This window comes from Myotis lucifugus, unplaced genomic scaffold (assembly GCF_000147115.1).
Source record: "Myotis lucifugus unplaced genomic scaffold, Myoluc2.0 scaffold_14, whole genome shotgun sequence".
Classification (NCBI taxonomy): Eukaryota; Metazoa; Chordata; class Mammalia; order Chiroptera; family Vespertilionidae; genus Myotis; species Myotis lucifugus.
This window is the reverse complement of record NW_005871062.1, coordinates 9,467,311-9,480,761: the sequence shown is the minus strand read 5'-3', so window position 1 is coordinate 9,480,761 and position 13,451 is coordinate 9,467,311. Positions and strand designations below refer to the sequence as shown.

The 13,451-nt window shown below is 50.0% G+C and overlaps 1 protein-coding gene across 2 annotated transcripts in view; it reads right to left on the bottom strand.

Moving 5' to 3' along the window:
* The window catches only part of IGF2BP2 (insulin like growth factor 2 mRNA binding protein 2), a 149,997-nt gene that overhangs the window by 5,853 nt on the left and 130,693 nt on the right, over window positions 1–13,451 (bottom strand). For both annotated transcript variants that reach the window (XM_014452262.2, XM_023750589.1), the window contains exons 11-13: window positions 13,039–13,170; window positions 3,826–3,894; window positions 2,835–2,951 (exon numbers count right to left, since the gene is read on the bottom strand). In XM_014452262.2, coding sequence (XP_014307748.1) covers window positions 2,835–2,951; window positions 3,826–3,894; window positions 13,039–13,170 — 318 coding nt within the window. The remainder of the gene's footprint in view (window positions 1–2,834; window positions 2,952–3,825; window positions 3,895–13,038; window positions 13,171–13,451) is intronic.

The window sequence follows — 13,451 nt, the reverse complement described above, 5'->3', positions numbered from 1 at the left end:
AGGCCAGTAGTCACTGCCTGTCCCTGCCCCGAGCACCAGTGAGCCTGGCCTCCTGTCACTAAGGGAGTCAAAAGCTCTAGGAAAAGGGAGGGACAGACTGTGCCAACTGACCCAGGGCCTAGAGGGGAGGAAGGACTGGTCCATAGAGGCCTCCACGTGCAGCCAGCTTGCAGGAAAGTAACCGCGGTGCTAAGTCTCAGCGCCCAGAGGCAGCCGCCGCATGCGACAGCCGACCTAGAGCAGGCGCGGCCCGGAGATGGCTGAAGGGCTAATTCTCGGCGCCCGTTGACCAAATCAGGTCTGCCGGCCTGTTCACTTCCTAGTGGCCCGTGCCTGCCTTGCTCAGATTCTGCGAGAAACTCCCACCCCTCAATTGCCTGGCATTCACCAGCCCAGACCTGAGGTTTCAGGATGGCGTTCTACAGGCCCCTCTGGAGGGCCAGGCAGAAAGGCCTCATTTTATGACTGAAGCAAATGGGACCCAGACAAGTGAGGTGACTGCCAAGGTCACAGGGTGAGCCGGGGCTGCAGCAAGACCAGGGTCTGGGTGTCCGGGTTGTGTGTGGCATCTGAAGCCTGCGGACCAGGTGCTATGCAGGGAGGCAGGGGGAGCTCAGCTCTTGCCTGCATGTAACCAGAGCAGTCTTGGGGTGCACCTCCCCCACCTCCGCTCTACCCATCCTTTCCGGGTACTGGTTAGTGGAAAGCTCTCCCGACGTGCCCTGGTGTGGACTCTGGGGACTGGCGAGGCGAGGAACGGGCTCCTCTGGTGTGAGTCTTGCTTTAGAGACAGATGCTTTCAGAAACTCGGGATAAAGGGGATCCAGCAAAGACCAGGTTGATTTGGAAAAGGGGGCAATTTCTCACATATACTTCGCTTCCCTGGTTTTCTCTCCTCTTCCCTACGCGCTGGAGAGAGGCAGGGCTAGGGAAGGAGCAGGGTGTTGGCCCAGCATAGGGAGCATCCACACGCTGCCAGGCTGCAGAGCCCGTCCTGTCCCTGGGGCAGCCCTGTTTCTGCCTATCACAGAGGCCATCCTCAGAGATGCGCCACCACTCAGGCTTTCTGGGTGTAGAGAGGCTGTGGGGATGCTGTGGGGAAGCCCAAGGGATTGAGCTCTCTCTCATTTTCAGGAAGGACTGTTGGGAGTGATTCTGCTCTAGCACTCAGGTGGACAAACGGAAAAACACTGGACCAGAAAAATAGCGTAACCTGGTAAAATCTTGGCATTTACATTACTTTTTTTTAAAATATATTTTTTATTGATTTCAGAGAGGAAAGGAGAGGGAGAGAAACATCAATGATGAGAGAATCATTGATCAGCTGCCTCCTGAGCGCCCCCTACTGGGGATCGAGCCTGCAACCCAGGCATGTGCCCTTGACCAGAATTGAACCCAGGATGCTTCAGTCCTCAGGCCAACGCTCTATCCACTGAGCTAAACAGGCTAGGGCGACACTCACATTCTTTAGCTTTGCAGCCTTCATCAATATCTGGGTCCCAGTTTCTAACTTCTGTCATTGGCCCCGTAAGTGCTCAAAATTTACACCTAAGAGCCAGTCCTGTCCCTGCCGGCCTTGGCTGCCTCTACCTCCAACTCTCCCTTAGGGGAAAAAAGGGAGGATTTAGTTGAAATACTCTCATTGTCTCCTGCATGGGATGTCAGACCACAGGACTGAACATTGGGGAAGGGCCTGGTGGTGCAGCCAGCCCTGTGGTCTTCACACCTACTCAGGGGGCGGGGCCAGCACAGCCTGGACCAGGTCTCCCTGCAACGCACCTGCTGGGTGCAAAGACCCCCCCCCCCCCCCCCCGTGATCCACCACTGTCTCCCCCCACCCCCACCCCCACCCCCAGGGCTCTCATCCTGTCTACTTCACAGGTGGGGTAAACGAGGCCTGGGAGGGGAAAGGATTTCCCTAAAACAAATTCCTTAATGCCCGCATTGCAATGCTTGTTCTGCCCGACTCAGCGGTTGTGCCTGGGTTTTCCTCTGCAGCACACTTGCTGTGGGAGAGATCCAGCTCTTCTCGGCGAAAGTGCAGGCGTTCTCTCCCCAGTCACGAGACCTGTGGTGCGGAATTCCGGGTTGTCGCATGGCAGCACATTATTTTAGGTAACAATGGAACCTCTGTTTCCGAAAGTGTTTCATGAGGCTCAGGACGTGCTCAGCATGCTGCCTGAGAGTCCGAGCTGATAGCTGGGCTTGGAGCAGGACCAGGGCCGAGGAACCCTTCCCTTTCAGCTTCCCTGACCAATCTGCACCTTGTGCTCCAGGAGGCAGGATGTGGGTGTGTAACTGCAGCGACGCCTGCACTCGGGCCCCTCCCATCGGTCAAGGGCCTTCCTTCCTGTGCTCTCTGCAGTCCCAGGGCTTCCTGTCAGGTCATGCCACCGGCTTCTTGTTTATCGCCCGCTGCTTTTCAAAGGGTTTTTCATTCCAACTACTTTCTCCAAGTTCGGGGGTTTGTGAAGTGGAGACTAAGTTAAAGCCTCAACGCGCTGACCTGCTCGGCATGAACGGCTGCTCCACTAAGTTCACTCCCTTAGTTTGGAAAAGTCCTCAGCCTTTCAGGGCAGGACACTGGTCACCCAGAGAACTGGGTGGCTCCTCTGCCACACATGTCGTTTCTAATGCAGTTGTTAGTTGGACAGAAAAGGAATGAGAGAGGTAAAGATGAGAGCGGGCGGGAAAGTTCTGTAGGCGACTTGTCCCGATCCTGTGGGACTCTGTCCCTGATGGTGCAGGAGCTGCCATCCTGGGGACTGACAGCAGGAACATGGTGGTGGTGGAGGAAGTGGGTGGGGCACAGACGCTATGGAGAGAGGCGTTACCTTGATGGAGGCGCCCGCAAACCGAGCCAGCTGCTTGATGTGCGCGCCCTTCTTCCCGATGATGGCCCCCACGGCCTGGGTTGGGATGAAGAGATTCACGATCTCCTGCTCCGGGTACTGGAAGGGCAAGACAAGACAGAGGCCTTCCCAGGGGGTGGCTCCTGCAGGAACTTACCCGCCACCCACCATGGGCCACCTGGTGGGGTGGCCCCACCACCAAGAAGATGGCCCCAGTGGCGCCCGGATTCTTTGGGGGCCTAGAGCTCTGTGGGTGTGACGCCTGCAGAAGGAACCTGAACGCAAGCAAGCACCACGCGCCATTCAAAAGGCAAAGGCCTCCTGGGCACCTATCACCCCGTTTGCTGGACACAGGAAGCCGTCCATTCACAGGTTTTCTGCCACAGACAAATGGGATTATGTGGTTTGCCCGTCTCCAGCCAAGAAATCCATGAAATGGATGGTCTGACGCGGGGCTGGGAGGCTGTGTCGGCGGGAACAAGACGCTGCCCGCTGCCCGGCCGCCTTGCAGCCGGAACGGCATTTCCACTAGACGGTGCCTGGCCAGCCGCCTGGTGACAGCCCAGAGACGTGGGCGAGGCCACAGGGGTCTGTGCCACGGGGTTCACAGAAATAAAAGGACCCCGTTCGCCAGACTTTGTTCAAAGATCTCTGAGAACTCTGGTCTTCAGCCCAACACAGCCTCCTGGTTTGACCCGCTGATGACTCATTCGCGCCACTTTTCGCACCGGCACCCACAGGCCTGTGAGCATTCCAGGCCGTTGAGCCGGACAGCACCAGCGCACTGAGGAGCCTTTGCGCACTAGAGCGCAGGCCGGGCGCGCGGACCCCTGTGGTGGGCCATTCCAGGGCGACCTGGAGCACAGCGCCCGGCACTCACACCACGAACATTCACCGGTCAGCCCGCCAGGACGACGTGGTGCCAGCCACAGGCGAGGGGAGGGGTGGATGGGCTGAAGCGAGGGGCACTTACGGAGTGATGATGCGGGAACGGGCTGAACTGGTGAGGGGGGTACAGGCTGGAGAAGTATCCGGAGTGGCTCTGCAGCAGGAGAGAAAGGGCCAGTCAGCGGTGCCCTCGGGGACACTCACCAAACCCGGGGCAGCAAGGTTACCGCCGGCAACACAGGCTCCCGGTCCCACCGCACACCTCCCTGCAGCACTGGGAGCCCTGCACCGCCTTCCCCTTCAGAGCGCTGGGCCGGCCGAGGGTTTAGCTGAGGTGTTTTTAACTCCTAGGAACTTATCACGGGAGCGAGTACACGCGTGCGCACGCCCCCGCCCCCTCCCCCTCCCCCTCCCCCCACCCTCCCACTCCCCCCCCACACCCACACGATGCAAGGAGTCACACAGAACAAGCAGAGATGCTCCTGGGAAATCAGATCAGTGAGCTCATCACAGCGTTTCAGAAGGAATGGGGAGGCTGAGATAATAGAAACTTAAAAACAGATTGAAGGAGGAAGAGAAAGAATAAATACACGTGTGTGAGCGTGGGGAAGGGGAGGCAGGGGGACAGGAGGGCAGATGTGTATAGAAGAAAACCGGCTTTTTGGGGAATTACATTTAAAAGGAGCTGTCTTTTTTATTGGAAAACTACTTGCACTAGGCACTGTGACAGATACTTTACATCCTACTCTGAAACACTTTTAATCCCTCACAAATAGTCCTGGGAAACAGGAATATGTCTGATTTTATGTATATACTAGAGGCTCAGTGCACGAAATCGTACGGGGGGGGGGGGGGTCCCCTCAGCCTGCACCCTCTCCAATCCGGGACTGCTGGCTCCTAACTGCTCACCTGCCAACCTGATCACCTCTAACTGCACCGCCCCCCCCAACCTGGTCGCCCCCAACTGCCCCCTCACCAGCCTGGTCGCCCCTAACTACCCCCCCTTCCAGCATGGTCGCCCCTTACTGTCCCCCCTACCAGCCTGGTAGCCCCCAACAGCCTCCCTCTGCCGGCCTGGTCGCCCCTAACTCCCCCACCCCCGCCGCCGCCGCCAGCCTGGTCGCCCCTTAGTGCCCCTCCTGCTGGCCTGGTTGCCCCACACAGCCTGCAGCTCAGTCGTTTGGTTGTCCCTCACTAACCCCCCTGCCAGCCCTTTGTCACCCGACTCAACCTGTTCGGTTGTTTCGGATGTGACGGCCCCCTGGCTCTTTTATATATATATATATACATATATATATGTGTGTGTATATATATATATATATATATATATATATATATATATATATATATATAGTTAATCCTCACCCAAGGATATTTTTCTATTTTTTTTAAGAGAGAGAGTGGAAGGGAGGAAGAAGGGGGGATGGGAGAGAGAAACATCAATGTGAGAGAGACACATTAATTGGCTGCCTCCCACATGCACCCCGACCGGGGCTGGGGATCAAATTTGCAACCAAGGTACGTGCCCTTGACCAGGAATCCAACCTGCGACCCTCTGGTCCGCAGGCGGCCACTCTAATCGACCCGGGCTTATTTTGTATATTCTTTTAGGCAGGACATTGGCCGGAGTTACCAAAGTCAGGTTAAATGTGCTTTACACACCGCCATGTAAATGCCAACATGCCCATCAGAGGAAAGCTGGGCTCTGGGCACCGATCCCTCACGCCTGCCCCGTGAGAAACCGCCCAGGAAACCCATTCCAACAGTGGTCAGACACCGGGAGGTAAGGGTCCCAGCTTTCACTTGAGGCCCTTGAGCAAATCTCTCATTGTCTCCTGCATGGGATGTCAGACCACAAGGACTGAACACTGGGGAAGGGCCTGGTGGTGCAGCCAGCCCTGTGGTCTTCACACCTACTCAGGGGGCGGGGCCAGCACAGCCTGAACCAGGTCTCCCTGCAACGCACCTGCGTTGTTTGAGGCAGTACTCCCGTCTCCTGAATCTCCAGCCGGGCTCCTAGCTCCCTATCACAACTTTGCCTTATGGTACATTAGGGACAAAATGAAACTGTTCCCCGTTTGAGCTTGGAAAGCAGACTGGCCTCAGAGAAAGAGGTGCAATCTCTGTGGGGAGTGCCTCCCAAAGGTGTTCAAGGTGCCCAGAGCACCTGTGGGGCTTATAGAAGCGACCCATCACTGTAGTACAAGCCTTTGCTTTCGTGACTTAGAAAGAGGCTGCAGTGACACCTAATACCCACAAGAGGGGGCTAGGAGACCAGAGTTCTCTTGCACACCTCCAATTGTTTGGCTCACTTGGTCCTGCTTTTCTTGAAGAGCATCAGCTCCAGACCCGTCTGTGCAGGTCCCTGTTCTGGGGGCTGCCCTGGGCCATGGCAGGTGGGGGCAGAATTGCTGCAGGTTTTCTGCTCAGACAAAGCTCTAGCTTGGGGTAAGGACACTCTGTCCTCTTCCCACCTGAACAGCCCTCACAGCAGAAGTAATTCTTTTCAATTGCAATTTGCCTTTTCCAGAAACTCATGTGAGGTCAAGAACACACAGGCTGCACAGTGTGGCTGCTATTCCGGGTTCAAATTCTCTCAACATGAACACTGTTAAATGTAGATCTACCACTTGGGGTAGGGGAGAGAATGAGCTTTAAAAGGATAAAAACAGATTCCCTGCTCCCTGTGTTATTCGTGAGCTACCAGAGCTTAGAAGACTGTGTGGGAAGAACCCCGGACTCTGCAATCAGGAGCCGGTCTTCCCGGAGGCTCTGCCGCTGGCCTTTGTGTACAAAAGGGGGCTTTTGGAGTCAGAAGGCTCAGAAGGCCCCAGGCTGAACCACTAGCTCTTTACAAGTTGTAGGAATTTATTCAGCTTTTCCGAGCCTCACCCACAGATGGACTAAAATAGGACATTTAGGTCTTATCACACTGGCGAGGGGTCATTCAATCGTCCATTCATGCAAAAGAGATCTGAGCACCTACTATGTGTGAAGCACTGTTCTAGGTGCTGGGACACAGCTATTCAGACAGAGGAGGTCACACTGCCGCCATGGGTCTTACGTTCTACTGGGGAGGCAATTACTGTGAAGAAAATGAACAGGGCGGTGTGAGGAAGGGGAGCTGCGGGATGAGGGATGGGATGGTGATTTAGCTAGAGGGGGCTGGGAGGACCCCTGGAGGGGTGGCCGCTGAGTTGGGAGGGGATGGAGCCTTGGGAAAGGCACGGGGAAGGGAACATTCGAAGCTCGATTCTCAGAGGTCCAGAGCTAGAAAGGGGTTGGCCTGTTTGAAGAACAGGAAGGAGGCCAGTATCGCAAAAGCGAATAAAAGCACAGCAGGGTACGACGGGGAGGCAGGCAGGCGGGATCACGCAGGGCCCTGTGGGCCCAGGTGTGGACATGGATTGACCCCAAGTGCAATGGGTACCCCTGGAGGATGTTACGCGGCATTCAATACGGTCGCAGGAGGAAGAATCTGTCACCAGGCATTGCATGGCCGAATGCGTGGGTATTGAATGAGCACTTACTTGTGATAAAACGTGTGGCTTATCCGAGCATACTTTCTATTTCCCATCGGCCCAAGCTTACATGGCATCGATCATCTCAAGTGGAAAAGGACTTTCAAAACGTGCTTAGTCATAACGATCAGAAAAGTAACCTGTTGACGGCCTAAATACATGTTTTCCTCAGTGGGAAAGCATGTTGTAGCCATCGGATGGACCGAGGCCCCAGGGAGCGGGGAGGCCAGTGTGCAGCCCCAACCCCAATATGGCAGCTGGGCTCACTGTCTCAGTTGGAGGGTCCCGAGCTATTTTATGACGGAGAAGCTACTCTATTTTTTAGTGTTTCAAAAGCATTATGACCCTGGGGACGGGAGTGGAGGTGTGATGGGGAAGGTGCCGCTGCTAGGGGAGCCCCACCGCCTGCCATGGTCATTATTATCCATGGTTCATGTCAAATTCTGAGTCAGAGGGGACCTGGTGTCTGCCTCTCCCCTATGCTCGACTATGCTGGGGCGGTAGGTAGAAGAGTATATACCAAACACACTTTTGAAAATTAAAAAGGGAAATTTAAACAGTTGGGCCTACTTTTCCTGGAAGAGCTAGAGGGTTCTTCATTCCAAGCTGTTTCCTGTGACCATCTGACGCATGATTTAGGTGACACTCTGCAGCATGAAGAAATCAGGTGGTGTGGAGAGGGCAATGGTCTGGCATACAAATTATGTTAAAAAATCTAAACAGCTTTAGTATGATAACAGTGTGATGCCACATTGCAAGGAGGGCAGGTGCTCACCCTGGGAACCAGGGATATAAACACGGGCCTGGGAAGGGCAGTAGACTTGGCCAGAGGGATCAGGGTCATGAACAGAGCTCTCCAAGACTCAGAAGGTGCACCGTTCTACCCAGCTTGTTCAAGCACCTCCTTATTCCCTCTGTGAGCTCGCCTAGGACAACCTCTGGAGCTGACAGGGACCAGGTAAGCTGGCGTGAGGCAGAGCCAAGATCTGAGCACAGACCTGTCTCCTTCTGCAGCCTGGGACCTTGAGCACTGCACCCAGCACTGCTCTCCTGGAGCATTCCGAATTCACTGGGTCGGGGGGCCCACGGTGCAAGCTTTGGAAAAGTTCTAATATATTTAGATGTTAGAGCTCTGCTGAGTTTATTGAATACATGAGTGAAAAATGAAAACTCATCAGATGTATGTAGAGAATCAGCAGCATGAAAGAGGGGAGCAAGGCAAGCAAAGGACCCCAGTGAATTAATTCAGAAAGGGGGGAGAATTTTTTTTTAAGAGTCACCTGCTTTCTTAGTGAGATTGAAGAGGACAGTGCTTGAGTAGACTGCTATGAGGGAAGACCAATCAGAGAAGTAGATTGATCTTGGAAATTAAAAACATGACTAGAGTAAAAACTCAATAAAAGCCATATATATATATATATATATATATATATATATATATATATATATATATATATGTATATATATGGAAAAGTGCTTTTCCACTTGAGATGATTGATGCCATGTAAGCTTGGGCCGATGGGAAATAGAAAGTATACTTGGATAAGCCACTCGTTTTATCACAAGTAAGTGCTCGTGTGTGTATGTGTGTGTGTGTATGTGTGTACACACACACACACACACACACATAGCAGAACAGACATTCCTGAAAAGCCAATTGGTGCATTAGAAGGTTAACCCCTTCACAACAAAAAGGGAATTAGAGACATGAAGGGTAGAATGAGAGGATCCACTATCCATAAATTGGAAACTCCAGAAGCAGAAAACACAGTGGAATTAGGAGAAGCAATGCTGGAATTAATAAGAGAAGCAAAAGATTTTCCTGAGCAAAGAAAAACTTGAATCTTCAAAGTGCTCAGATTCAGATTTCTGAATTCCAGGGGTAAAGGCAAAATAATACAAAGGCAGAGCACTCTCAGACAGAAGGGCAAAAGTTCCCTACAAGAGAGAGAATCAGGGAAGTAGCACACTTAAAATGAGATGCTAAATGTTTTCAAAATGCCAGAGGAACTATGGCCCTAGAACTTCTAAATATCCAGCTGGACTTCCATTCCTGTGTGAGGGAATCAGAAAGGAATTTTCAGACACAGAAAGGTAGAGAAAGTATACTACTTATGTATTATTCCTGAAAAGAACTGTTCGAGGCAGTACTCCAAACAAACAAACAAAAAAAAATTAGAGGATATGGAACGTAAGAACTATCTGCAGTGAGCAAAGAAACCAATAAAGGTATAGTTAATCCTTTTTCTTTTAATCCTTATCCAAGGGTATGTTTTCATTGCTTTTAGAGAGAGAGCAAGGGGGGACAGAGAGGGAGAAACACTGGTGTGAAAGAGAAGCATCAATCGGTTGCCTCCTGTACCTGCTCTAAACTAGGACCGAGCCCACAATCCAGGCAAGTGCCCTGACTGGGAAATGGACCATGACCTCCTGCTTCATAGGTTGAAGCTCAACCACTGAGCCAAGCTGGCCGGGTTGGAATGAATACTTTTAAGAAAAAGATAAATCAACAAAACCATGCCAACAACTTAGAGAAATCATATAGCTTACGAGTGTTAGAGGCTGAGATGTTTCACAGATAGGTCTTATCAAATCTTCAAGAAACAGAAAATACCTACATATTTGTTAATTTCCCAAGTGTAGTAAAAGTTAGTCATCTTTCCCATTCATTCTTTGAGAAGAAGCCTGCTGTTAAAACTGTCCAGAGAATATAAGGCTATAGTAATCACAGTGTAAAAACAAAATGAGTAATGGGACAGTGTCCACGAATGACTAAGTGGGAATTCAGTGCATGGCAAAGCTGACATTTCAAGTTGAGTGATAAAAGGGTACATTACTCAATAAATGATTTTGGGGAAAATTGGCTATCCATTTGGGAAAAAACACAACAAAAACAAAGCCAGATTCCTATCTCAAAGTATAAGTCAAAATAAATTCCCTAGGAGTTACAGATGTAAATATAAGCAACAATTCCCCCAAACCAGCAACTAAAAATTACTATAAGTAAACACAGGGATGGGAAAAGGTTCCTTCCTTAGCATGACATCAGAGGCAAGGAATCCATAAAGGGAACATCACTGATTTAGCTACCTTCATTCTTAACATTTCCACACAAATTCTGTTGACAGGAAATCCGTGAGAATTTAAATTGCACCTCCCCTTTGATGTAGCAACTGTAATCTTAGAGAATTTTCATATTCACATACTTGTGCAAAGACTTCTGTATACAGATATTCATTTCTACACTCTCCGTAGCAAAGAAAACCTGGAAACAATCTAAATGTCTAAAAATCATGTGATTAGAAAAACTATAATAAATTCATCCAATGGAATTTATTAATTTAACCAGTAAGGAGAATTAGGTCCAGCTATGGAAAGATGCTGATAAAACATAAAAAATAACTTCTAATTCACTCCATTTGTATTTTTCAATAATATGATTGTATATATGCTGAGGAAACATTTTAAATATATGTAAACATAGTAGTGTTATATTTCTGGAGAATGGCTGGTGGGTAAAATTTGGGTAAGAGAAGGAAGGCTGAAGGGAAACATTTACATTTTACTTCATGCAATAGTTTGTTCACAATATATATATATTTTAAATTATTATGGCACAGGACACCACAAATAAAGCGAAGAGAAATGATAAACTGTTGAAAAAAAACATTTACAATATGACAAATGGTTAAGAACCTTAATATGTAAACAGTTGTTACAAATCATTAAGAAAAAGATGGCCTGACCGGTTTGGCCCAGTGGATAGAGCGTCGGCCTGCGGACTGAAGGGTCCCAGGTTTGATTCTGGTCAGGGGCATGTGCCTTGGTTGTGGGCACATCCCCAGTAGGGGGCGTGCAGGAGGCAGCTGATCGGTGTTTCTCTCTCATCGATGTTTCTAGCTCTCTATCCCTCTCCCTTCCTCTCTGTAAAAAAATCAATAAAATATATATATTTTTAAAAAGTTAAAAAAAAGAAAAAGATGAAAAATACAGAGGATGACTCCCATTTTAGATGATCGATTTTAGAAGTAGTTTGTTTTATTATATCTCCCCCCACCCCCATTTAAGTATTGAGGTTGAGAGGGTAGCCTGGCCTTACGTTACCTTCTGTAGGCAGTATATACAGTCTTTCTCCTAAGAAATGAGGTGTGTCTCAATGCCACTGACTTATGCCAAACGCATTCATTCTCAAATCTCATAGCAAAGATATGAGATATGCCCCTCTTGTAGCTATTTTGCTCCTGGGAACATCAACAATCCCTCCTGTCTTTCTCTCTCTCTCTCTCTCTCTCTCTCTCTCTCTCTCTCTCTCTCTCTCTCTCACACACACACACACACACACACACACACACACACAGACACACACACAGACACACACGGCTTAATATTGGGCCCTATCCTTTAGTTTAATAATTTTAAATAAATGGTACAGAGATTTAGAAATGACTCAGATCTGTGTATAAACAGATTGCAGAAATGTGTAAGTTCTTGTGACTGAGGACATGGCTGCCACTCAGGTCGGTATTTTGTTGGTAAAACAGCAGAGTAGGTTTCTCCTGTCTCTACAGAAACCCAAAGCACCAGAAAGAAAGGAGTGGCTAAGGTTATGTTCACCAACTGGATTCTTCCCATTTAAACAGTATAAACGTTGGGGGAGAGAAAGTTTGCTTTAAGAATAAGCTGTATGTATATAGAGTTCAGGATAAAAAACCAGCTGGCAGCCCAGCGGTGTGGCTCAGTGGACCTATGAACCAGGAGGTCATGGTTCGATTCCTGGTCAGGGCACATGTTCGGGTTGTGGGCTCGATACCCGGTGGGGGGCGTGCAGGAGGCAGCCAATTGATGTTTCTCTCTCTCTCTCCCCCTCTGCCTTCCTCTCTGAAATCAATAAAAATATATTAAAAAACAAAAAAAACAGCTGGCAAGTATCCTGTCCCCCACTCCCACTTTGGTGATGCCCTGATTCTGAACAAGGCTCATGAGTGGGAGCCGCAAGCAGGCAACAAGCAGAAAACTCGTAACTTCCCATTTCTTCTTCTGTTATTAAATGTGATTCAAACAACAGTTACTGAGAGCCCACTAAACGCCAGGCATTGTTCTAAGTATTTTGAAACACTGTGTATTATTTTCTTTTAAAATCTGCCTAGTATTAAAACAGAATGCATTTGAGTTGCAGACATAGGTGGGAAAGGGACATCCAGGTAGCCTAGCATTTTATTTATTTATTTTTAAAAACATATTTTTATTGATTTCAGAGAGGAAGGGAGAGGGAAAGAGAGATAGAAACATCAATGATGAGAGAAATCATTGATGGGCTGCCTCCTGCACGCCCCACACTGGGGATGGAGCCTGCAACCCGGGCATGTCCCCTCGGCCGGAATCGAACCGGGAACCCTTCAGTCCAAAGGCCGACGCTCTACCCACTGAGCCAAACTGGCTAGGGCTAGCCTAGCATTTTAATGAATGAACAGCACTCAGGAAGAGTCTTATTTGAACGAACAAATCCTTTTTTTTTTACAATCAACAGGCTTCTAGTGAATGTCTTTGCTAATGGATTCTTTCTTTCCTATTATATTTAATAGTACATGTTTAGAGGAAGGTGGAATAATATCAATCTGTCCATTAGGAAGAAGTCTAAGACATGCTGGATTCCTCCTACGGTCACTTATGAGCAAGGCCTCCACGTTCAAGCTTTAGCTCTGAGCAACACAGCAGAGCCATGCTGCTGCCTGGAAGAGCCCAGAGCGCGAGCAACCCTCTGAAGCTGAGCTACTTACAGCGAACGGGTGGTAGGGGGGAGGAGGAGGAGGAGGTCCTCGGGGCCCCGCGTGTGGAGGCAGCACAGATAATCCTGTTGAAAAGATGCCAAGTGCGCTGAGGTTCAACCCCGGGATCAGGTTGGCTTGTTGCTGGGAACAGAAATGGAGAACAAGATGAAGGAAGGCGAGCAGAGTCCCGGCTTGCCTGGGTCAACCTCCATCTCCTGCCACCGTGGCACCAGGGACTCCTCATGAGCTCTTCCCCACCCTGCTGCTGGGGTGGGCTCTCCAAACCTCAACGTGACCACGGGGTTCCTCCAAAGTTTCTCTGCCACCCTTGAGAGTATCTACACATCTCAGCAGCAAATGAGGCTCTTCCTGGGGACCCAGGCCACACCACCAGCCTCTCTGCTGCCAACCCCTCCTCCCCA